Source organism: Carassius carassius, chromosome 23, assembly GCF_963082965.1.
Source record: "Carassius carassius chromosome 23, fCarCar2.1, whole genome shotgun sequence".
Lineage (NCBI taxonomy): Eukaryota > Metazoa > Chordata > Actinopteri > Cypriniformes > Cyprinidae > Carassius > Carassius carassius.
The window spans coordinates 19222076-19248695 of NC_081777.1; the positions used below are offsets into that span (position 1 = coordinate 19222076).

A 26620-nucleotide genomic window follows, 5' to 3' on the forward strand; every position below is an offset into this window, starting at 1 on the left:
GATGATAATCATGTAAAGTAGATTTATTAAGTATGCCTTTTTTATTTATTAAAAGTTTGAAACCTAATTGATAAAGTCCTGAAATGTGACTTATTAGAGAGAGAAGTTTATGTAGGTACATCTCAATTTTGTCAAATTTAACCACATTGCTTTCACTCCTTTTTTTCTTTTTTTAACAATGACTTGTTTGTGGAAGCTCATGTTATGGTAAACCATAATTATGAAACACAATGATAAAATATTATGAGATACTAAATAAATTGGTCATATAATAACATCAAGTAGTAAATATAAAAAAAAAAAAGTTTTTAAAAAAAAAGCTGTATCTGATAATTACAACTTTTATGCAGAGTTTGCATTTTTATATCATAATTATGAATTTTACGTCAAATTTGATTTATCTCATAATTACAGTTTGAGGTAATATCTCAAATGTTTACATTTTATGTCAAAATGATGATTTACCAACATCGTTGTTATTATAGGGTAGTGCAAATAAAAGGATTACAAGTAAAATGAGCAGTTTTTAGATAATGTCTCTGTTTTGGGGACAATCAGTAAACAAATGAGTTCAAATTGATGTGAAGGAATGGAGACTGCAGTTTATTTTCTAGTTTGGAAATAAATCGTCTGTAGAAAACAGCCATAACAAAACAAAATGAGTATAACTTAAAATCTTATTTTTACATTGCAATATTCTAAGTGTATTTTGACTCTGCAAAAGAAGTACTCTGCTGAGATGTTAATGAGCTGTTTTGGTCTTAAATAGTTGGTCTGATATTGTTGCTCAAGTGGGGAAGAGTTTGTCTAGACACAGTATGACTCATGAATTACTTCTGACATGATCACCAGTGGATGCTGTGCTTTCAGGTCGATGTCAAACATTGTGATGTCAAACCATGCGATCTGTTTATTGCACTGCAAATCTTTTAATTGACATTTAATAATGATATTAAGTGATATTAATATATAACCATAAAAGATCATTTATTTAACTAAAAAAAAGTGCTAGTGCTTTTCTGGTCTCAAAGTCCTCAAAGCAGGAAAAATGTTGTATGTTTTTGTCCGCCTGTGTAATTTGTACAAATATAATTGTACAAGTTGAGAAATGCAGTGTAGCCAGGGTTATCTTCTGGCATTGCAAAACTGAACTCTGGTCTCACCATGTTTGTGATTAGACTAATAATTGGGCAATGATGTTAAATATTGTAATCTTTCAAGGGCCCATTTGAGCATTTCACAAGACTAATCCACTGAGAAACGTAATTATACATTTCTAGCACTTTGATTCTCCTGTGTAGATTTCCTTTTTGTAATAAGCTAATGACTGAATATTGTGCTGTCTGGTGCTGCATAATATTTATTTACCCCCCCCCCCCCTCCCCCAATTTTTATTTAACAGGCCATAAATAAATTAATTGTATTACTGTATTAAAAGCAGTGTATTTATAGTAGTGTGGTGGGGTGAAGAAGTACACAACACGAGGATGCAGGTAATTACCCGAAGGGTGGATTTTATTAGGCTAACGTGAGGTGGTTTGGTGCTCAGTGCTCGGCTTCCTCTTCTTGTGGTGCGCTGTGCTGTGTGGGTCCGTGCTCTCCCTGTGCGGTGGGGCTGGCGGTCACACACTGTTCTCTACGGAAACGATAGAAGATGGGGGTTAGCCAAGGAGAAGTTAGGGATAAAGCAGCGGTAGTAACCCGCCAACCCCAAAAAGGCCTGTACCTGAGTTTTGGAGGCAGGCTGCGGCACGGGGAGGATAGCTGCCACCTTCTTCTCTTGCGATCTTATCAGGCCGCGACCCACCTGGTAGCCCAGGTACTTGGCTTCGGCGAGGGCCAGGTGACAGTTCCGGGGGTTGACGGTCAGGCCAGCCCGGCGTAGTTCCAACAGCACCTTCCCCAGCCGCTCCAGATGGTCTTCACAAGTCTCCGAGTGGATGATGACATCATCGAGGTAGGCAGCCGCGTATGCTTGGTGCGGCCACAGAAGGACGCCCATCAGTCGCTGGAAGGTGGCCGGGGCCCCGTGTAGGCCGAAGGGAAGGACCCGGTACTGCCAATGGCCACTTGGGGTTGAGAAGGCCGTCTTCGGTTTGGCCTGTTCCGTTAAGGGGACCTGCCAGTAGCCTTTGGTGAGGTCGAGGGTTCAGATAAACTGGGCCCTTCCCATACGGTCCAGCAACTCGTCGACCCGGGGCATCGGGTAGCTGTCGAACTCGGAGACCTCATTTAGGTGGCGGAAGTCGTTACAGAAGCGGAAGGTGCCGTCAGGACCATGGGCTGTGCGATAGTTCGATGACCCCTAACTTCATCATCTCCTGTACCTCTTCCTCGATGGCATGTCGCGGAGCCTCCAGGACATAATAAAGCCTCTGTCGGATGATGACCCCAGGTGGTGTGCGGACATCGTGTTCAAGGACGTGGGTCCGCCCAGGCTGGGGGAGAACACATCAGAAAACTGACTGACCAGGTTTTGCAGCTCCGACTTCTGGGCGGCCGAGTGTTGAGGATCCATGTCGACAACCACAGGAGCTGAGTTGGCGAAGGCAGAGGGCTGGGGCCCGGTCCCGACCCAGTGTTTCAGGAGATTGATGTAATGGAGCTGGTCCTCTTTTCTTTTACCTGGCTGCCGCACACGGTAGGTGACAGGGCCGACCTTCTCTGTGATGGTGTACGGTCCCTGCCAGGTGGCCAAGAATTTGCAGACAGCAATGGGGACCAGGACCAGTACGTGGTCTCCTCTCTGGAACTCCCGTGGTTGGGCCGCCTGGATGTAGTGTCATTGCTGGGTCTGTTGAGCTTTGGCGAGGTGTTCCCGGACGATGGGCATCATCCCGCACGTGTTCCACGGTGGTCCGGTGCACTGCCGGTTGTTGCTCCCAGGCCTCTCGGGCGACGTCAAGCAGGTCACGGGGCTGCCGGCCAAAGAGGAATTCAAACTGTGTGAAACCAGTGGAGGCTTGTGGGACCTCCCGGATACTGAAGAGCACATAGGGTAACATTTTGTCCCGGTCCCACTTGTCTTTGGCAGCCACTCGCCATAACATCTGCTTTATAGGGTCTGGTTGAACCGCTCTATGAGCCCGTCGGTCTGGGGCTGATAGATTGTGGTGTGGAGCTGTTGGACTTTCAGGAGATTGAATAGGTCAGCCATCATCTGGGACATGAACGGGGTACCCTGGTCAGTCAGTATCTGAGAGGAGATGCTGACCCAGCTACACAGAAGAAACAGCTCCTTGGTGATAGCTTTCGTGGTGGCCTTACGGATAGGGATTGCCTCAGGCTAGTGGGTAGGATAATCCACGATGATGAGGATGTGCTCATGCCCCCGGGAGGACTTCGGCAGTGGCCCTACCAGATCCATCCCGATCTGCTCGAAGGGCACCTCAATGATGGGCAGTGGTATTAGCGGGCTGGGGGGAGGGGATCGCGGTGACGTCTGTTGGCAGGTCGGGCAGGTCTGACAGAAACACTTGACTTCAGCCTCCAGGCCCGTCCAGTGGAATCGGTCGCGGAGGCACTGGATTGTGTTCTGGCGCAGAGATGGTAACGCGCCGGAACTTCTTGGGTGTCGCCGTGCACACAGGTGATGGGCAGCTTCGCCTTGGCTTCAGCTCGCAGTGAATGGACCGATGTTTTGAATGGACCGATGTTTTGACCAGGCTGACCGTGCTGCCGGAGTCAAGAAAGGTGAGGAACAGGCGGCCATTTATTTTCACTTCCGCCCGTGGCTCGTTCTCCGTGTGCACGGCGCAGCCTGCCAGCCAAGGTCATCCAGGAGAGCGGGGTACTTCGGTGGGCTTGGGCTCATCATGCGGACCGGGAACCGCTGTCTTGTTTACTGGTCGCTAGGTGTCCTCCATGTGTCGCTCCAGGACCACCCATTCGGGGAAAAGGCGGCGCTCTCTCCCCAAGCTCCCGGTGTTGGGTGGCCTCCGCCAGCTCGATGGCCTCGACCAACTCATCAATGTTGAAAGGGTTCCGCATGCCGGCTGCCTGACGAAGCGGGCAGGGAAGGGCTCGGAGGAGGTGGTCAACCACTACGAGCTCCGCTACCTGGTGTGCGCTGGGACCCCCGGCCCGTAGCCAGTGTTGGGCAAGGCGAGAGAGATTGGTCCACTCGAAATTTGAAGGTCCACTCATGGAAGAGTTGAGCGGCGCTGATCGGTGATAGCCCAACCCGGCCCAGGATTTCCTTCCTCAACTCCTCATAGGAAGCACTTCGTTCCGGTGTCAGTGCAAAGTATGTCCGTTGCGCCTCTCCCGTTAAGAGCAGTGCCACGATCCGTGCCCACTCGTCCGTAGGCAATGCCTCCCGCACAGCAACGGTCTTGAACATCTGGAGATACATCACTACGTCATCATGCACCATCATTTTTTCGGCAGCTGGCAGATGCTCACCTCGGCCATACCATGCTACTAAGATAGATAGATAGATAGATAGATAGATAGATAGATAGATAGATAGATAGATAGATAGATAGATAGCACCCTCACAAATTTAAGAAGCACCCTCAGTGATTGGGTTCTGGAGCCGGGGCTGGTTATCTTTATTAACAAACTGCATATTTGAACTCTAAAAAAGTTAATTTTTACCTGAAAACCTCTTAAAACTACATTCCATGACACAAGAAAGCCCTCAAATTAAAAATAGAAAAAAGTTATTTTAAATAATATTAATAATAATAAAAACTTATTGAGTGTAAGAGTCTTTTTTCAAAACCATTAAAAAAATAAACTTCTGAATTGTAGTGTACATAATGTACAGTATGCAATATTTCATCCACATAGTCTATTTCTATAATGAACATTAACAAGACATTTACAAGGCAATAAGAACATTTCAGATCAGTTCAGCGGTATTTCAGAAATTAAAGGTCAGCATCATTTCTTCTAGAACAGTTAGTAAGGCTTAGCGTTAGCTGGGGAAACATTTAGAAAGAAACTGTTCATGTGTTTTGCCAAATGAATCAGCATATGCTTGCATTAATGAAAAATGTGTTTGTAGATTTTGATGTTTAACCAAGTTATAAAACATTAACGCTCTGCATCTGTATGAAAATTGTATTATTCGTAGTTGTAGCAGCCAACTCGTTGGCCTGCAAAGGACTAGACCACCTGGAGGAGAAGGTACCAGCCTTGCAGTATCCACCTGAAGAGGTATCCAAAACTAGTTTCTTAATACTGCTCTGTAAGTTGTCAATTGTATTTGTTTCAACTGTGGGGACACATTTAGCTAAGATGCATATACAAGTATAATAAAATGTTTGTATTTTAAACAAAAAAATAATAAATCCTTCTTCTGCTTCCTCCACAACAGCTAACAGCAAGCATCAAGGAGCTGGTGTCATCAACTTTGGAAACTGCCAAGGATAGTGTTGCCTTTCCAATCAAACAGACCTCTAGTGTTGTATTGGACAAGGTATCTACTGGGTACCAGCAAAGTAAGAATGCCTTAAGTGACGGCATACATTATGTCCTGAGCAGCAAGCTTGTCTACCTGGCTGAGCAGAGAGCTGACAGGGCTCTTAGTCTATTGGAAAACCTGGTCGACTTTGTCCTTCCTGTATCTTCAACTGAGAAAGGTATTCTGATATTCGTATATGCTTAATGTAGTCCTACAGTATATAGATGTATGTTTTTAGTGAACGTTCCTCAGTTTCTTCATTTGTATTCCTTGGGAGAAAATCTTATCAAAAAGAAATATCAAATAAATTCAGTGTGGCCCCAGCATAAAGCATGCACTGGCTGGACACTAGATGTAACTGAAACTTCATTGTTAAAGAGATGATGAAGTCCTGAAAACCCAGACAGCAACATAGTGTTGGTCCCTGATCCGGCCCATGTGTGGTCCATGTGAAATCCTTGCGGTGGGCTGGATCTGGGCCGAAACTGCTTGCTGTCTGGGAAGTGATAGGTTCATAATAATATTTTGTTAAATTTGAGTACAGCATCTGAGCTTAGCTTCACCTTGCCCCAATACACCTGCCTGGATTTTTTTTTATAAGTTGCCTGAAAACATTGATTAGTTGTTTCAGGGTTGGAGCTAAGCTTTGCAGGACAGGACTCCCCTGAGTTAGGCCGTCCATTTTGCAATATCTGTTAAATGTAAACACTGTCAGGTGTGCTATAATGTTTTATTCTGTTTGTTGACCGTATTGCTGTGGTTCAAGTCTTAGATTGAGTAAGTGTTGATCTAGTTTAGTGACTCATTGCCTGGAAGAACTGTAGTAGCCTTGTTCCCTCTTTTCTGTCTGTATAATATTTAATCTTTAAGTGTGCACTGTGCATCTGCTCCTCTACAGAGATGTGTCCGGAGGCACGTATTCACAGTCATGGCTACAAATTGCATCATCTGTTAACAGGATGTTTTAAAGAGGGTGTTTCATCACATCATTATTTCCTATCTATTTATGTGAGACCTTCACTCATCTTTTGCAACACAACTATTCAGGCTTTGAACTTTGGCTTGAATTGATCCCTAGTGCTTCGCTCTCAGTGCTTGATGTCTAAAAAAAGGCAGGGTTATTCAGTAAAATTAAATTTTTAAAAAACATTAAACAAAGTAGATACAGTTGCTGAATGGATGGGTTTAAATAATATGGAAGCCACATTACCTTAAAGGAATAGTTGAATAGAAAAATGTACAAGATGTAGATGAGTTTGTTTCTTCATCTGAGTAGATTTAAAGAAATTTAGCATTAAACCACTTACTCAACAATGGATCATCTGCAGTGAATGGGTGCCGTCAGAATGAGAGTCCAACCAGCTGATAAAAACATCACAATAATCCACAAAGCTCCAGTCCATCAGTTGTGAAGTGACAAGCTGCATGTTTGTAAGAGACTAATCTCTTTTCTATTAAATAAAAAGTCCATCCCTCGTTGTCCTTTCACGTCAAAATCCACTGACAATGGGTTGAAGTTAAAACCATTCTAATGATGGATTTATTACTAACATGCAGCTTGTGGATTACAAATATTTTTATGGATTATTGTGATGGTTTTTTTTTTTTATGAGCTGTTTGGAGACTAATGCTGACGGCACCCATTCACTGCAAAGGATTCATTGGTGAGGAAGTGATGTAAATGATACATTTCTACAAATCTCTTCAGATGAAAGAATAAATTCATCCATATTTTGGATGAACTGAGGGTGAACACATAATCAACAAATCTTCAATTTTGGGTCAAATATTCCTTTAAAATAAAGTGTTACTCAATTATTTTTACCTTTCTATGTAAGGATAGTGTACATTACATGTGTTCCTGACATTCAATGCATTGTGGTATGTGGTTGTTTGATAATTTACTAAATTGAATTAGAGATCGTTTTGCTCAGACGCAATAATTCCTTTGATTCCTTAGAAACAGAAAAGTAAAGTGTCCTGTGGACAGCTCTTTCTGCTTTATCCTTTGTTTGTCTATGAGTGTGAAAGTGTGTCGAATGGGATAATTCCTTCCTCACGTGGCCATAAAGAAGCAGCACGCTGCTGGTTATTTCTATACCAATAAAGTTAAAGCATTTTTTCATGCTTGTGTCTTTCTGTGGCCATGTTTAATGGTAGATTCAGCAGAGAGAATCTGTTTAGTGTGTGTTTTGTCTGCCTTTGTAAATTGAATTGGATTGCATTTAATGGTGGATATTGAGCGAGAGGGCCTGAATGCCTCTGTAGCCCTGAGCTTAGTAGTCAGTGTGTAGCATTATTGTATTGGGTGCTGTTTGTTCTGTTTATACACAGAGAGGAAGTGCTTCCTGAGGAACTTCTCTTTTTAACCCTTCTGTATTGAGATCATTTATAAATCTGCCCTGAAGATAAAGTGCTAAGAATCTCTCTTTCTTCATTTCTGCCATATTTTTGTTTTTGTCATTTCCTAGCCTGAAGGAATACATTTCCTCCCACTATTTAGGAAACCAGTGCTATAGTTGGCACATTTGTGGGCCATGAAGCCTGCACAAAACCATTTCATGTAATAGAAAAATATGTGAAAGATATATATATATATATATATATATATATATATATATATATATATATATATATATATATATATATATTTATAAGTAAAATCAATATAATCAGATTATATCCTTTAATGCATCTTAGTGAATAAAAGTATTTCTTTCAAAAACATTCTGATCTTTATAAAATTGTTTTGAAATAAAGGAATACTTTTAATACAATAAATCCAATGATCAAATCTGACAATAAATGCATTTATAGAGTTACAAATAAATGCTGTTCTTTTCAGTCATTAAAGATTCCCAAAAAATGTACCACACTTTCCACAAAAATATTAAACAACACATTATTTAATATTAGTAGCTATTTTAAATGGTAATAATATTCACAATATTACTGCTTTTACAGAATTTTTGATCAAATAATGCAGCTTTGGGGAGAAAAAAAGGAGGCTTTTCAAAAACTTGTAAAGATCTTACTAACCCCAAACATTTGAATGCTAGACACACATACAGAGAAGAATACTGTTTTCAAATGACTAAATATTTAAAAAAGTAAGTGAATATATTATATTAATACATGTTATTATTGCCTGTTTATTCCATTGTTATCTTTTAATTTTGACTGTTATATATTTTTTTTTTACTTTGCATAAAGTCATCTTAACCACTCTGTGACCCTTTCATAGTCATCTTTTTGTCACAGAGTGTGAGTGAATAAAATGAGTGTTTGGACCACTGTAATAGAGCATGAAAGCAGTTAAAAGTCCTCCCTTTCACTGTTTATGTCCTCACATAAGATGTTTATTTTGCAGAGGATGATGGGAGTGTGGGAGAGCAGGGGCCTGATGTTGGAACTTCTGGCCCAAAGCCTAGCTTCAGCAGGCTGGGAGAACTGTCCGGCACCATCTACAGACGGGCATTTGAGAAGACAGCTGCACAACTCCAGCGCTCCAAACGTCAAGGTCAGGAACTGGTCACACAGATCCCTGGTGTGAGTCCTCTGGTAAGTAGCAAACAGCATTCAAGTGTTAGTTTTTCCTCCCAAGAACAAAATGTGGCTTCAGCCACATGAAATGTTAGGTTATGTAATTATGTTCAACTCTTCATAGAGTCCTTACAAAATGAAGGGCTATCAGTGTTGTTTCCTTAATTTTGGAAACCACCATTGCGCATACCTCTTGCTCAATTAGTACACCAAATTACTGTGATTCCACACCCTGCCAAGCCTGCAGACCCAAACAGAGAGCCCAACTCAGGACATGACTCAACACGTGCATTCACCTTTGTGTCATGCTGTAGCAACATTGTCAAACCGGCAATTATAAACACAGTTGTAAGGACTGATCAAGCCAGGGATTTTCAAACTGGGGTCCAAAGACCCCAAGTGCAACAAAAGAGGAGGCTAAAGAGTCTGGAAAAATTATTGCCTGTACAAAAACAAAATTAAAACAGTAAACATGAAATTTCTAAGAGCTGATTTTGTCTTTTTAAGGTTGAATATACCTTGAAGACTGTGAAGACCATAGGAAGTGTAATACTGGGTCTGCCAAGCTCTGTGGCAGTGTTTCTGAAAGATGCGCAACAGCACGATACTCTGAAGGTGATGACCAGTAATGAGTTTGAGCAGCTAGAGGTTAGTGGGATTTTTTTTTTTAGCATCACTAAATCTGGTAATTTAAGACCGATGTAACCGATGAACTAACATGAAACCTAAAAGGCCTATAGTTTTGAGTTGATATAAGTGGTAATTATCACTTATATCAATTCAAACTATTAGCCTTTTAGGTTTCATGTTAGTTCTTAAAGGGGTCATATGATGCTATTTCAATTTTTCCTTTCTTTTTGGAAAGCTCTTGGTGCATGAAGAAGATCTGTAAAGTTGCAAAGACTAAAGTGTCAAATCCAAAGAGATATTCTTTAAAAAAGTTAAGGGTCAAACAACCCCCCCCCCCACCCCCCACCTCCAAATGGCTTGTTCTAACATGCCCCCACATCTCTACATCTCTACAAATCATACATGCCAACCCTCCCTAATTTTCCGGGAGACTCCCGAATTTCAAAGCCCCTCCCGAAAATCTCCCGGACCGACCTTTCTCCCGAATTTCTCCCGATTTCCACCCGGACAACAATATTGCTACACCATCCGTCACTGGGTGCCGTTTTAGACCAAACGCTTGCGCTGCCATGGCGTCTGTCATTGCTATGCAACCAAACTGCGCTCTCCATGATGACGACGAAGAAGTATCAGCAAAGGATTAATTGATTTCTAGCCTCACCTCGGCTCGCATTAGCTTTACTACTAGATATATTTCTGGAGATGAGAAGGAAAAACCCGCCTGGAAAAAGTAGCGCACCACGTTGCTTCCATTATGAGCGTGCTCACCGCAGCCGCGCACCTACGGTTGAAATAACGACCTTGAGCGCGAAAAAGATGCGATATGTGAACGGCCCCTAGAAGCAGACATCTGAAATGAAAGGCAAGAACAGCTATTTATTTAGCTTTAGACTTTTACATGAAAATTTAAAAATGAAATGTCATAATTATATTTAATTATGTAATTGTTGCATTAGGCTATGAATTAATAAATGTTTATTGATAAGATCTAGCTATTTCATATCTCTTCATTTACAGTAGCTAACAAATTAGGGTCTAACCTCCTGAGGAGAGGTTGTGGACATGGAGCCCCAACTGTCCGCCGCCCAGAAAACGGAGCTGCAGCACCTGGTCGGTCAGTTCCCCGATGTGTTCTCCCCACTCCCTGGGTGGACCAACGTGGTACAGCACGACATCCGGACACCACCAGGACTCATCGTGAGGCAGCGGCCCTATCGTGTCCCGGAGGCTCGGCGACACGCCATCGAGGAGGAAGTTAAGGAGATGTTAAAGTTAGGGGTGATCGAACCATCCCGGATCCCCTGGTCCAGCCCCATCGTCCTGGCCCTGAAGCCTGATGGCACCCTCCGGTTCTGTAATGAATACCGCCGCCTAAACGAAATCTCGGAGTTCAACGGCTATCCAATGCCCAGGGTGGACGAACTCCTCGGGAGGGCCCGGTATATCTCCACCCTCGACCTGACCAAAGGGTACTGACAAGTTGGACTCACAGAGGACGCCAAGCCCAAGACCGCCTTCTCCACCCCAAGTGGCCACTGGCAATACCGGACCCTCCCGTTCGGCCTGCACGGGGCGCCGGCAACCTTCCAGCGCATGATGGACATCCTCCTGCGGCCCCATCAAGCCTACGCTGCCACCTACCTGGACGATGTCGTTGTCCACTCCGAGCGGTGGGAGGACCACCTAGAGCGGCTCCGGAGGGTGTTAGGAAACTCCGGAGGGCTGGACTTATGGCCAATCCCCGGAAGTGCCACCTCGTCCGTACCGAGGCCAAGTATCTGGGGTTCCAGGTGGGCCGCGGCCTGATTAAACCCCAGCAGAAGAAGGTAACAGCCATCATCTCCTGGGACACCACCACGATCAGCGCACCAGCACTTCCCACTCCTGAACACTGAACTCTCTCAAATAAATTCACCCTCCGGGGCCTTACCTTGCACTCCTTGCTGTCGTGTGATTCTTCACCCTGTGACAATATATATATATTTAATTAGCCTACAAAAAATTATTATGCATTGCAATCCTTTATTTTTTTATATTTGGCATGTTTGTGTTCTGCTGTGCGTCCCTGTACAGCATGTACGCCTATACTAACACGCTCTTTAAATAACAAAGAAAAAACATTGCGCCAGACTTTAGACCAGGTTTGAGTTGGTCTATGGCGCAGACTATTTTCAGCTCCTTATAAAAGCATTGCACCAGCAATGCGTGATAGGGCCCATAGTATATTTTCTCTAGCAGAGTGATATGCTGCCGAGTTCTGGTCAGTAGATTAGGGCAGCAATTATTGAAGGTCTATGGGTCTGTGGTGACTAATGTAAAGAAACCCCTTCTAATCAGCTTCAACCTGGCTAAGGATGGAGTCAGGATTGTCCTGGGGTCCTATGGCACAGTCAGGGAGACAGCAATGCACAACCTCTCTTATTATGGGCTGGTGAGTGAGTCAGTCATCCTTGGGTTTGATTTGATTTTGCCCCTCACGTGGTTTGTACTGCCTGGAAACCAGTTCACGTGGACTCCTCACATGTGCATAGAGCCCGTTCAACACAAACAAACACACACACCTCAAACTCATCACCCAGCTCTGCTGTAATCACACACCCAGCTCTGCATATCAGGGGATATTTTCATTATAGATTCTGTCTAGACTGAGAGCAACATTGAATTGTTTAAATAATTTGTGACCTTTCTTCACAACTACGTTATAGCATCTTGCATTTTTTTTCCCTTCAATCTCTTTGGCTTAATTCTTGAGTTAAAGTTTTTTCTCAAAACAATAAGTTCTAAAGCGTTTGTTTCTTGTTCACCTCAGGTTCGATTTCTTGTTGATTTAACATATTGTAACATATTGTAGAGCTGTGTATTTTTGACAAATTGAAAAAAATTGTAGAAAGAATTGTAAAAAACAGTTACAAAATTTGCATGGCTTGCTGATCCAAACTGATAAATTGATTCTCAGTGAAATTGTCAAACTCCTCAAAACTTCTAAACATTCATTGGGTGAGTCATCACATGCAAAATGATCCATTCATTTATCAAAATCTGTCAGACATGTATGATGTGTATGAAAATTTACAGGTGCTTGTCGTGAAAGAGCAGTCCTCTGTAAGAAGAGATAAGATAAGAAGACCTCTGTAAGAAGTAAGAAGACCTCTGGTAGTTATCCTGACATGGGTATAGTGATGAAGCACAGTGGTCCTCAGTCTTTGACTGTTGCTAGGCAGAGTGGTTGTCTGACCCTATTGTGTCCTGTAAAAGTCCTCATTATACCTCACTTCCACTGTAGACACTTCAAAAACCTGTCACAACACACATCAGTGCAACCCATGAAACGCCTCTTCTATAGTCAGTTTCAACAGAAGCAATCGGATGCAATTGAATTCAAAATCACGTTAATCCTGCTTGTATTGTTTATTGTCAAGCAGAAACCAGGGCACATGGCACAGCACAAACACATGTGCAGACATGTTTTCTAGCCATTTGCAAAGTGTTGTGTGAAAAGGAGATGCCCACATGAGGGTTTAATCAAAAACAGATGAGGTGGAGGTCATCTGTATTATACATGAGTATTTTTGCCATCGGATAAGAAGATAACTGTTCCTGTCTGGTTTTAGTTTTTAAACTGGAGTAATAGAATCAGTTTTTTTTTTTATTGTTTTAATTAAATTTATTTTAGTATTTTATTTTTTAAATAAATTTACACTTTCATTCAGCAAGGACACATTGAAAAATGTATCATGGTTTCCACAAAAAGCAAATTGAGCATTTATATCAAATAAATGTAGTAAGTGTAAGTGCAGATCCAGAAGGGACATGTTTAGAAAAATATTTGAGAATCAGATCAACAAGTTGCCTTTTCAGGCTCCACTGCTTAGATAAGGCACTAGGATATTGGATAACTGGAATTTTTAACAGTTAAATCACTTATTTTGGTATTTCTTTATTAAGCAAGAATGTCCATTTAAACACTGAGCTTTTAGTTCACACATTCCAGCCCCCTGCAGATCCTGACTAAGTCTTTTTGCACTTGTGAAAGTCAATAATAGATTGCCATACAGTAGTTTGCCCACAGTGGTATTTAATATTTTAAATACCACTGAGAGCACACTATTCTGACTTTCGTAAATCACTGTACTTACTATCAAACTCCCTGTGGTATGGCTACTTTGAAGAACCTAGAATATGACATATTTTCAGTTGTTTCACACTTTTTTGTTATGTATAAAATTCCATATATAATTCCACATGTGTTAATTCATAGTTTTGATGCCTTCAGTGTGAATCTACAATTTTCATAGTCATGAAAATAAAGAAAACTCTTTGAATGAGAAGGTGTGTCCAAACTTTTGGTCTGTACTGTATATATATATATATATATATATATATATATATATATATATATATATATATATATATATATATATATATACACACACACACACACCGTATTTTTCGGACTATAAGTCGCACCTAAGTATAATTTGCATCAGTCCAAAAATACGTCATGACGAGGAAAAAACATATAAGTCGCACTGGACTATAAGTCACATTTATTTAGAATCAAGAACCAAGAGAAAACATTAACGTCTACAGCCGCGAGAGGGCGCTCTATGCTGCTCAGTGCTCCTGTAGCCTACCACTGAAAACATAGAGCACCCTCTCACGGCTGTAGACGGTAATGTTTTCTCTTGGTTCATTTCTCTCGGTTCATGTCAAATTAATTTCGATAAATAAGTCGCACCTGACTATAAGTCGCAGGACCAGCCAAACTATGAAAAAAAGTGCGACTTATAGTCCGGAAAATACGGTGTGTATATATATATACAGGTCCTTCTCAAAAAATTAGCATATTGTGATAAAAGTTCATTATTTTCCATAATGTAATGATAAAAATTAAACTTTCATATATTTTAGATTCATTGCACACCAACTGAAATATTTCAGGTCTTTTATTGTTTTAATACTGATGAATTTGGCATACAGCTCATGAAAACCCAAAATTCATATCTCACAAAATTAGCATATTTCATCTGACCAATAAAAAAAAAGTGTTTTTAATACAAAAAAGTCAACCTTCAAATAATTATGTTCAGTTATGCACTCAATACTTGGTCGGGAATCCTTTTGCAGAAATGACTGCTTCAATGCGGCGTGGCATGGAGGCAATCAGCCTGTGGCACTGCTGAGGTGTTATGGAGGCCCAGGATGCTTCGATAGCGGCCTTAAGCTCATCCAGAGTGTTGGGTCTTGCGTCTCTCAACTTTCTCTTCACAATATCCCACAGATTCTCTATGGGGTTCAGGTCAGGAGAGTTGGCAGGCCAATTGAGCACAGTAATACCATGGTCAGTAAAGCATTTACCAGTGGTTTTGGCACTGTGAGCAGGTGCCAGGTCATGCTGAAAAACGAAATCTTCATCTCCATAAAGCTTTTCAGCAGATGGAAGCATGAAGTGCTCCAAAATCTCCTGATAGCTAGCTGCATTGACCCTGCCCTTGATAAAACACAGTGGACCAACACCAGCAGCTGACATGGCACCCCAGACCATCACTGACTGTGGGTACTTGACACTGGACTTCAGGCATTTTGGCATTTCCTTCTCCCCAGTCTTCCTCCAGACTCTGGCACCTTGTTTTCCGAATGACATGCAAAATTTGCTTTCATCCGAAAAAAGTACTTTGAATCACTGTGCAACAGTCCAGTGCTGCTTCTCTGTAGCCCATTTCCTGCACATGCCTGTGCACGGTGGCTCTGGATGTTTCTACTCCAGACTCAGTCCACTGCTTCCGCAGGTCCCCCAAGGTCTGGAATCGGTCCTTCTCCACATTCTTCCTCAGGGTCCGGTCACCTATTCTCGTTGTGCAGCGTTTTTTGCCACACTTTTTCCTTCCCACAGACTTCCCACTGAGGTGCCTTGATACAGCACTCTGGGAACAGCCTATTCGTTCAGAAATTTCTTTCTGTGTCTTACCCTCTCGCTTGAGGGTGTCAATGATGGCCTTCTGGACAGCAGTCAGGTCGGCAGTCTTACCCATGATTGCGGTTTTGAGTAATGAACCAGGCTGGGAGTTTTTAAAAGCCTCAGGAATCTTTTGCAGGTGTTTAGAGTTAATTAGTTGATTCAGATGATTAGGTTAATAGCTCGTTTAGAGAACCTTTTCATTATATGCTAATTTTTTGAGATAGGAATTTTGGGTTTTCATGAGCTGTATGCCAAAATCATCAGTATTAAAACAATAAAAGACCTGAAATATTTCAGTTGGTGTGCAATGAATCTAAAATATATGAAAGTTTAGTTTTTATCATTACATTATGGAAAATAATGAACTTTTATCACAATATGCTAATTTTTTTAGAAGGACCTGTATATATATATATATATATATATATATATATATATATATATATATATATATATATATATATATATATACATACAGTACTGTGCAAAAGGCCAATAGTATTTTCACCAACAAAAAATGTTCCAAACATTATTTTTTCCATTCATTGTAATAATCCAGTGAGATTTTTGTTTGCACAAGGAGTCTGACAGCAGCCAGTGCTTTACACAGAGATCTGATCTCATCATCATCATCATCAGTCAGTCTGGAATGACATGATGAAATAGAACAAACTGAGACAGACTAAACCGAGAAGAACTGTGGCAGTGCATTTTTGTGAATTGTTGGCCTTCTGGTAAGTATGTTCATTTCCTGTACATGTACTCAATACTTGGCAGGGGCTCCTTTGCTTAAATTACTGCCTGAATTCAGCCTGGCATGTAGGTGTTCAGTTTGTGGCACTGCTGAGGTGGTGTGGAAGCACAGGTTTCTTTGACAGTGGCCTTCAGGTCATCTGCATTTTTTGGTCTCTTCTCTTCTAAAAATCTCTTCTAATTTTTCCCTTGACAATACCCCATGGATTCTCTCTGGGGTTCAGGTCTGGTAAGTTTGCTGGCCAGTCAAGCACACCAACACCATGGTCATTTAACCAACTCTTGGTGCTTTTGGCAGTGTGGGCAGGTGCCAAATCCTGCTGGAAAATGAAATCAGTATCTTCAAAAAGCTGGTCATCAGAAGGAAAAATGAAGTGCTCCAAAATTTCTTGGTAAACGGGTGCAGTGACTTGTTTTTTCAAAAAAAAAAAAACAATAGACCAATACCAGCAGATGACATTGCAACCGAAATCATCACAGACTGTGGAAACTTAACACTGGACATCAAGCAACTTGGGCTATGAGCTTCTCCACCCTTCCTCCGGACTCTAGGACCTTGATTTCCAAATTAAATACAAAACTTGCTCTCATTTGAAAAGAGTACTTTGGACCACTGGGCAACAGTCCAGTTCTTCTTCTCCTTAGCCCAGGTAAGACGCCTCTGACGTTGTCTATGGTTCTGTAGTGGCTTAACAAGAGGAATATGACAACTGTAGCCAAATTCCTTGACTCGTCTGTATGCCTTGACCCCAGCCTCATGCCATTCCTTGTGAAGTTCACTCAAATTCTTGAATCAGTTTCACTTGACAATCCTCATAAGGCTGCGGTTCTCTCGGTTGGTTGTGCATCTTTTTCTTCCACACTTTTCCCTTCCACTCAACTCTCTGTTAACATGCTTTTATACAGCACTCTATAAACAGCCAGCTTCTTTGGCAATGAATGTTTGTGGCTTACCCTCCTTGTGCAGGGTGTCAATGTAGGGGCGCCCCCAAGGGGTCACCACCACCGCCACAGCCACCCCTGTATAAACTCTGGCCACCCCTGTGGCCACCCCCTAGGATGATTTGCAATGGGTACTATATTTTTAAATGCAGAATGTAAATTTACAATAGATTAAGAAGTAAAAAAAAAAAAACATGCAGCACCCGCTGCAGCCACAGTTTTGCATCTCTGAGCAACATTAAAGTGTTTAGTTCTTGAATGAATCAACCGTTTAAATGATTCGGTTCAATCGCAATGAATCACTTATTAACAGTGACTCGCTGCCACCTATTGGTGGTTTTAATTTCACATTTTAGGTACCTTTTCATATTTTAAATAATTTCAAACATCAGTTTTCAATGTTTTATCTTTAAAATATCAAAACATTGTTTATTCATTTGTAACGGCAGGTTAAAGTATCCCATGTTCCACAGAGCTGCATTAAACAGTGTGTAAAAACATTTAAATGGCACTTCAGATGCAGCTTCTGTATTCTCTACATTGCAAAGATCAATATGGTTGATACTGATTGCATTTGCTTGGTAACAGCCCAAATGCAAGTATTTGACCTAAAAGATGGTGCACACTTTTAGAAACAATGGTGTAAAGGTAAAAATAAAAAAATCAGGAGTCAGCTGTCAGCACAATTAGAAATAAGACATCAGCACAATAACACTCAGCAAAATAGTTTAATTATCGTTATCGATAAAATCCCAGAAATCACAGAAATATAACTTTTTGTCTATATTGCAAACCCTTTTTTAATGTGCCACCCCAAAATTTATTGTGGCCTCATCTGGCCACCCTTGTTAAAATTTTCTGGGGGCGCCACTGTGTCAATGATTGTCTTCTGGACAATCTACTTCAATAAATGAACTTTTTCATGACATTCTAATTCATTGACATGCACCTGTGTGTGTGTGTGTGTGTGTGTGTGTGTGTGTGTGTGTGTGTGTGTGTGTGTGTGTGTGTGTGTGTGTGTGTGTGTCTATGCAGTGCCCTCCATAAGTATTGGAACAGTAAAGACAGAATTGCTTTCTCTGCTGTGGAGCAAATATGATTAAAATATGAATATGTGACCTACAGAACATTTTAAATAAACTCTTGGTCTTATGCTTTGAAATGCTTTTCCCCAGCCTTTAATGCATCCAATTCCAACTGTTGCTTGTTTTGGGGAGTTTCTGTCTTTAGTCTCTTCTTCAGCTGGTTAAATTAATGTTCAATCGGATTTAAATCTGGAGATTGATTTTGGCATGCTAAGACTTTACATTTCTTTGCCCTGATAAAGTCCTTGACTGAACTGGCAGGGTGTTTTGGGTCATTGTCCTGATGCAATATGAAGTGCTTTCTAATGAGTTTGGTGACATTTTCTTGAATATTGGTAGCCAAGATGACTTTGTACCTTTCCAAATTCATTCTGCTACTGCCCTCATACATGAAGTCATCATTAAAATGAAGAGGTCTTGTTCTAGAGACAGCAATGCATGTCCATGCCATGACACCACCTCCACCAAGCTTTACAGATGAGGTTGTATGTTTAGGATCATTTGCAGTTCCCTTTTTTCTCCACACTTTTGCTTTCCAATCACTTAGATAAAGGTTAATCTTTGTACCATTGGTCCATCAACTCACATTTGTGAAGAATCTTGCCTTTCTATTTTTGGTGCTGATCAGAGGTTTGTATCTTGCTGTGTAGCTTCTGTAATTCTGTGTCAAATTTACCTGCAGACTGTAGATTGACAGAGCATCAGCCCAGCTTTCTGGAGGTTGTTGGTGATTTTACAGACATGTATTTTAGGGTTTATTTGAACTCTTATGATTTGTTATGATATGATCAACTGCTGTTGTTTTTCTCAGCCGATCAGGTCGTCGTTGGTTGCTGATGTCGCCAGTAGTTTCCAAACTCTTGATTTCACCATGCCCTTTGTTTAGTTGTAATTGACTTCCTATTTTATTTTAGTATCCAAATTGCTTGCTTTTCTTTCAGAGTCAGCTTCCTCGTCTTCATCCTGGTTTGTATGTGTCATCATCGAATGCAAGACTTAGAATGCAGACGCAATGGACATAACTGATAAGACACATTCCTTGCTTTTAATATCTGAAGAATTAATGCAACAGGACACAGCTGAACACTTAGAAAGACCTGTGAGGCAACTGTTCCAATACTTATGCTCACATCAGATATGGAGATGAAACTCTAAAAGTGCTGATCTTCTTAGCTGGTACAACATCTTTGCGTTGTATACACACGGACACACACACACACACACACACATAAATATATATATATATATATATTCAAATAAAACTTTAAATTGTAATAATATTTCACAATATTAATTTAACTTTAATATTCTCTGTATATTTGATCAAATAAACATTGCTGGGAATAAGACATTTCTTTTAGAAATAAAATCACACTGACCTTTTAAAGGGTAGTGCATAAGCTTTTATTAACATTACCTCCTTCAGCTTTATTCTAACAGAATTAAGGGGTCAGATCTAACTGAAATCCTCCTACTAAACTGAAAATTAATTCAGTCTTAAAACTCTCATGGCATTAAATTCTCATTCTTTATCATTCATATTCTGTGAATAATTGCAGTGAATAGTTTGAGTTAAAGGTCCACCCAAAAATGAAATTTTGATGTTTATCTGCTTACCCGGGGGTATCCAAGATGTAGGTGACTTTTTCTTCAATAGAACACAAACAAATATTTTTTAACTCAAACCGTTGCAGCCTGTCAGTCATATAATGGAAGTGAATGGGAATCACATTTTGAGAGTAAAAAAAAACATACTCAAACAAAACCAAATTAAACCCTTTGGCTTATGACAATACATTGATGTGTGAAGACACAAAACGATTGGTCTGTGCAAGAAACTGAACAGTATTTATATAATTTTTTACCTCTGATTCACCTCGTTCCTCGTTCATTCACAGTTCCGACAGTTCCAATGTCGGAACTGTCCTGAGCTTGTTCTCAACAGCCGATGCATGGTAAGCAGATAAACATCCAATTTTCATTTTTGGTTGAACTATCCCTTTAACGCTTGTCCATGTGTCATTGCTATAAATACCCTATAAAAATTCTTCAGTTATTTAGTAACACTCATTAAGATTTACAGGTTCATAAAGACCTGGACTAATTCCAGCATGCAGAGGTTTAGTTTTTCATTACATGCTGAATACCTAGTCCCAGGTGATTCTTTAACCTAGTAGTTATACAAGATGACATCAGAGAAAATATAATGTATCATTTAAAGTTCTCAATTTTTCTTATTTCATATTGGTCTTGAATTCCTTGAAAAACAGCATGCGAGTTTCACTGGAAGATGTCCATGAGTAGAAAAAGCCCACTGGTGGCTTCTATGAAACATGGTCTGAAATTGTAATTAGCCACAGACCACTAGCACAGACATCACACATGTGAAGTGACACAGGTACAGAGATATTTGTTATTACACAAAGTACCCCGAGAGCAGCTGGAAGATGACATCTGTGATACAACAAACTGCATGGAAGCTATTTGAATGATGTAAGTGCACACAGAGTGCAGTTGCATACATTCATGTTTATGAATTACATTTAATTACCCTTACCTCAGTGATTCAGTTTCTCTCTCTCTCTCTCTCTCTCTCTCTCTCTCGCTCAATACGTTTTTTGCTTTAGAGTTGGTTTAAAAATACATTTTGGGCACATGTTTGCACCTTTACACACAATGTCATTTTTTAAATTGGGTTAGACTGTGCTACTAAGTCACATCTCATAGATGATCTTATCATTCTATGAATATTTGGGTTGTTTTGTCTAAGAGTTTGTTTGTTGAAAGGTAGAGATATGTTGCTGCTTGTGTCTGCATGTTCCTTAAGGATCTGCGTGAGTTTAACTGAGTGGAAAGTCTGAAAGATCTGTGATATCACCACAGTGTTAACAGTTATGAGCAGAGGCCACACGTTTCTTCATGTTCTTAGAAGTAGATAAGGCACTCTGATCTGCCTGGCTACGGAAAATTGCAAAGAAACTTTCTTTGGCCTTTCTTTTTCAATTTCGGTGCCACAACCTTCCCATTTAGGCACTGTGCAATAAATCCTTGCATAGTTTATTTTTTTTCTTCATTGCTTTGTTTTTTGTTGCGTTTGTTTAGTTCTGTCGTGATGTGTTTTCTTTAGTTTTGTAGTTAATTTATGTTTTGTTTTGCTTTTTTGTTTTAAAATGAAAAATGAAAATTCTGTCATCACTTACCCTCACGTTGCCCCACTTACCCTCACATTGTCCCAGACCTTTTGTCTTTCCTTTTTCTTTGTAAAATAAAAGAATATATTTTGCAATTGTGTTTGTCCACTAAATGGCAATGGGGTACAAATCATTGGAAAATAAAATAATTTCAAAATATCTCTGTTTAGAGAGAACATACAAGTTTGGAATGATATGGCGGTGAATAAATGATGACAGAATTTTCCTTTTCAGGTGAACTATCCCTTTAATGATGTAGATCTTAAGCTTTCACTGTAGTTTAAAAAAAAGAGGCAATAGAGGTCAGGGAATGTGACTAAGAGCTGTAATTGGCTACAGACAGACCCATCTCTCCCTAATTAACCCCTGGCCTGGGACTGTTTGAGATCCCATAAAATAGCTAGACAAAAAGAGGAGACTCCAATAGGTCTGGCACCAAAGTTACTCTGCCCTCTAGCTGCTGGATATCTGTCAACATACAGGGAGATGTTGTGTGATTTGTGCCTTCCTGATGCCGCTTTTGAGGACATGTGGTATGTTAGAAAAAAAAAAAAAGATGTTTGAAACAAGTGAAAGAGACAGGTCAACCACATTTAGCCCTAGCCATCGAAAACAAAGCAAATATTCTGCAAGCCAAAGTGTTTAGGAGAGTGGGAATTAAATTAAACTCTGCATCAAAGAGTTTAGTATATTCTAATGCAGGGGTTCCCAAACTTTTCCATTCCACGACCCACCTAGACAAGTGTAATCTATTTCACGACCCACCAAAATATTTGAGAAAAAAAACAAAACGGTTGACATAACTTTAAGCCTATAATCTTACTTAAAAGTTTTATGACAGAAATTAAGTATTTAAGAAAAATAACCATTTTATTTTACAGTACAACTGAAAAATTTCACTACTAATATTTAAGTTAAAATTTTTGTTTACAGATGTTAAAATATGTAGTGTCCATAAAAACATGAAACAGGCTCACTCCAGTGAACTGTAATCTGCACTGCTGTGTTTTGTCGCAGAAAATGCATTCACAATCCTTCCGTGTGTGTTGGCGAGAACAGAGCACAATCCAACCCTTTTTTTTTAGAAAAGCATAAAAATCTAAGCAGAACTATCTAAAACAGTTTGGAGATTAAAATAATTGTGAAATACGTTAAAAACAATAATAAACTTGTTAAACAAGAGTATCTCATTTTAAATAAACAAACAAAAAACTGGGTGACATTTAGTTCAGGCAGAAATTTATTTTTGCAATGGTTAAAGGTTTTTTGATTTCTGAAATTTTGGCAAATTTTTCTCTAAACAGAGATGATGCATCAAGGAAATATTGCGAACTGTTGTACATTTTGTTATGTGGAAATGTTTACATCTTGTAGTGTTACAATTAACCCTGTGTTTGTGCCCCGCTCACCCTGTACTATGCTTTTTACAAACCGTTTCCCGAAAGAGAAAAGTGCAGAGTTCAAACGGACGATAGGAATGAATGGACATGGCCTACCTGAAACCGTTTTCATAACATTTGAATTTTCTGGTGTATGCAATCTCATGCAGAATATAGTGTATTGAAGTGAGCAAGTTTTTTCTCTTTAATAATGCGGACCGATTGAACCTTTTAATGACACTGCTCTGAGACCTTCACTGTTATTACAACTCGTGCGCGCCCGCGCTTCAAAACCCGCAACGCACGCGGACTTAATTGCAATTCGAAAATCACACTAAGGATATTGCAGTTCGTTATTAATGTTGGTGGGCTATATCGTTGTGATGAGTGGGTTCCCGGTTCCCGCTTCCTTCTTCCCGTGATTGTGAAGTTTTTCATGTGTTACACTGGTGCCAAAGATCCCTCGCCACTGGGATGAATCCGCGGTGCCATCGAGAAGGGCGAAGGAGTCTGCCGCCGAGGATGCTCGAGGCGGTGAGCTGGAGTGAGTTGACCACCGGACCAGATTTCGCTTACATTTTGCAATTTTTCGTTTGGTGTTTTGACACAAACCTCTCGTGGGGGCGGGCTTAACAGTGATCTACTCTGATTGGATAGTCAGCTTTTGATGGACAGGTGCTCTCTGACCGGCGGGAAGTACAGACGCCATTCAGTGGCGCAAATATTGGAAAGCTCTCGTGATTGTGATTTGTATTACTAAATATGTAAATAATATTTGACCTTCAATCGTCTCAGTCTGTAAAGATGAGCTCTTGTCCTTCAAGGCAGCCTGAAGTAAGCCTGTGTTACTGAATGACAATAATAACCCGCAACAAACTGTAGCACACTGTAACATGAAAAACTTGTATCGATGTTATTGGTTACTTCAGTAACACAAGCTTACTTCAAGCTGCCTTGGAGGACAAGCGGAGGAGGAAGATGACACCGCTCCATGTCTCTGTCTCCTGAAAGCTCATCTTTACAGACTGAGACGATCGAAGGTCAGATATTATTTATATATTTAGTAACACAAGGCACGACGTATTGCATACAAATCACCGCGAGAGCTTTTTTTTCTTTTTCTATTTTCATTAATGCAGAGAACAAAAACATACAAAGGTATAAACATACATCACATAATATCCACCACAAAAAAAACAAAAACATAAAGAATAAAAAGAGGGCCAAGATCTAAACAAAATTAAACAAGGAGATCAAAGGCAGAGCAAATCTAACAGTCCTTATAGCTTTCTTATTAGACACTGAGATTACATTCAAATAGTTTTCCATTTCTTTTAGGAAAACAGAAAAGACAGGTTTACAGTTTGAGAATTTGCATTTGTGAATGTGAAATTTGTTTAGGATTTTTTTTTAATTAATAACAAAACTGTTATTTTCGTTTGTGGGGTCAGAGTCATAATACCCAAATATAATGTTTTTCATATGTACTGAGAAGCCTGGCAAAATCTTACAGTTGACAAACACACCAATATCATCCCAAAGTTTCTGAGTGTAGTGACATGACCAAAATAAGTGTACAGTTTCTTCAGAACTCGAACAAAAAGAGCATGTAAGATCAATGTCAGATTTAAATATTTGTATACACTTCTTTACAGGGTAGAACCTGTGTATGATCTTAAAATAAATGTCTTTCACTTTGTCTGTGAAAAAGAATTTTTTGCGGTAGAGACCAGATTTAATCACCGCGAGAGCTTTCCAATATACACGCCACTGGGTGGCGTCTGTACTTCCCAGTCAGAGAGCACCTGTCCATCAAAAGCTGACTATCCAATAAGAGTAGATCACTGTTAACCCCGCCCCCACGAGAGGTTTGTGTCAAAACACCAAACAAAAACTGCGAAACGTAAGCGAAATATGTGGCAATGAATTTAGAATCCACGATTAGCGAAAACGAATCTTTGAAAAACATTAACAAAGAATGAAGCATATTTGAAGAGCCTGTTAAATTTGTGCGACTGAGTTAATTTTTTCATTTTCATAGTGTTTTTCTTCTTTTGTAATGGCATATTTTTGATAGTTTCTGAAAAAGTTACATTCAGTTTTAAAAAGTTTTGTTCATTATTATTGAAACAAATGTAATTCCATAGTGGTCATGTAATCTTTATTTATTTATAATTTATTATTATTGTTGTTGTTAAGTTTGTGTTCATAAACGAGTTATGTATGGTCTTTCAAGAATTTCAAGTTAATAATTAAACAATTTACGAAAAACATTTTTAAAGCTTGTTTCATGTGGTGCCCCCCTAGTTGTTGTGAATGGTTGGTGCCCCTGGGCACTGGCCCAAGTGGCCTTATGGATAATCCGGCTCTGCCACCAGCCCACCGCCTCGATGACTCCTTCGGGAAGGATGCGGGAACCGGCGGACAATAAAACGAAGTTTTAATAACCAAATAAACACAAAACAGCGCGACAGCCCCTCGCGGACGACTGCAGCGCACAAACAAAAAACAAAAACAAAATAAAACCCAGGCCTGGTCCTCTCTTGTCCTTCACTGTCGTCGATCCTCTTTTGTATCCTTCCAATCTCCTCCGTGGGACGCGAGATGGTGAGTGGAGCAGGTGTCGCTCATTTCCAAATCACTCCACCGGCCTCGCTCCGTTCCCACGGCTCTCGGCCCCGCCCCACTTGTCACATTCGTGCAGTCCTGGACTGAACTGTGTGAGTGTGTGTCATTGAAACGCAAATTTAGCTGCAGCCATGTGACTTTGTGCGACCCACCTTGTTCCATTCTGTGACCCACAAGTGTGTTGCGACCCACAGTTTGAAAACCCCTGTTCTAATACCTCATTTCTGAAGTCTTTGTATAGTTGTCTGAACATCAAGAAAACTAGATGTTCCAGGGCATTTTCTTGATTAACGCTTATACATTCATGCGAATGAACAGTAGTGCTTGAATGTCAAATTCCAGCATTTCTGCTACCTTTGAGTGCCTTCACATGTGGAAAAATAAAGTATGGCTTTGTTTTCTTTCATAACAGATTCCTAGGCGACCTTCCGAGCCAGAAGGAGGATCCCAAATGGCGGAAGACAATGGATCAAAGGAATGTGAATGTGTTAGTAGCTCTCTGGTGCTGGAGACTAGTGTAGAAGACCACATGCACAGTCCCACTGGCAATTCTCAAAATCAGCCCCCTAAGGTTACAGAGCTCCAGGAGATATCAGAGGAGGCCCGTCAGCTGAAGAAGAAGGTCATGAAGCAGATTCCTATGCAGCAGAAAGTAATTCTTGGTGGCAGTAACAAGAAAGTATCCAAGAGGGAGAGTCTGACAGATTGCACCCAGATCTCCTCCTCATCGTCTTCTTATATTAGTACAGGGGAAAACAGCAGAAGTGCCTCCCCTACTACAGAATGAGAATCGAAGAATAGTCAGAGTGGGATATGGGTTTCATTATTTATCCTGCAGGTCTGTCATGTTCAGCATTAAGCATAGCAGTCATGGGTCATGATTTCTAAAGTGCTGGCGGAGGTGTACGTCAACACTGCCTATGGAAAACTCAAATTATTAATTTAGTTAAGATAATTTTCTGATCAAGAAACAACTCTTATTATTAATACTGTTGAAAACACTTGTGCTGCTTAATATTTTTATGGAAACAGTGATAAATTGTTTTCAGTATTCTCTAATGAATAGAAGGTTCAAAAGAATAGCCTTTATTTGAAACGAT

At 40.3% G+C, this 26620-nt stretch overlaps 1 protein-coding gene across 3 annotated transcripts in view; it reads left to right on the forward strand.

The window, feature by feature from the left end:
• The window catches only part of plin1 (perilipin 1), a 41259-nt gene that overhangs the window by 14186 nt on the left and 453 nt on the right, over positions 1-26620 (forward strand). For 2 of the 3 annotated variants that reach the window (XM_059506396.1, XM_059506395.1), the window contains exons 3-7: positions 5081-5163; positions 5324-5588; positions 8781-8971; positions 9461-9601; positions 25933-26447. In XM_059506396.1, the coding sequence (XP_059362379.1) occupies positions 5081-5163; positions 5324-5588; positions 8781-8971; positions 9461-9601; positions 25933-26307 (1055 nt within the window). In that variant the 3' untranslated portion in view covers positions 26308-26447. Of the gene's footprint in view, positions 1-5080; positions 5164-5323; positions 5589-8780; positions 8972-9460; positions 9602-25932; positions 26448-26620 lie in introns of those variants that run through there. The other variant, XM_059506397.1, reaches the window with a different exon arrangement.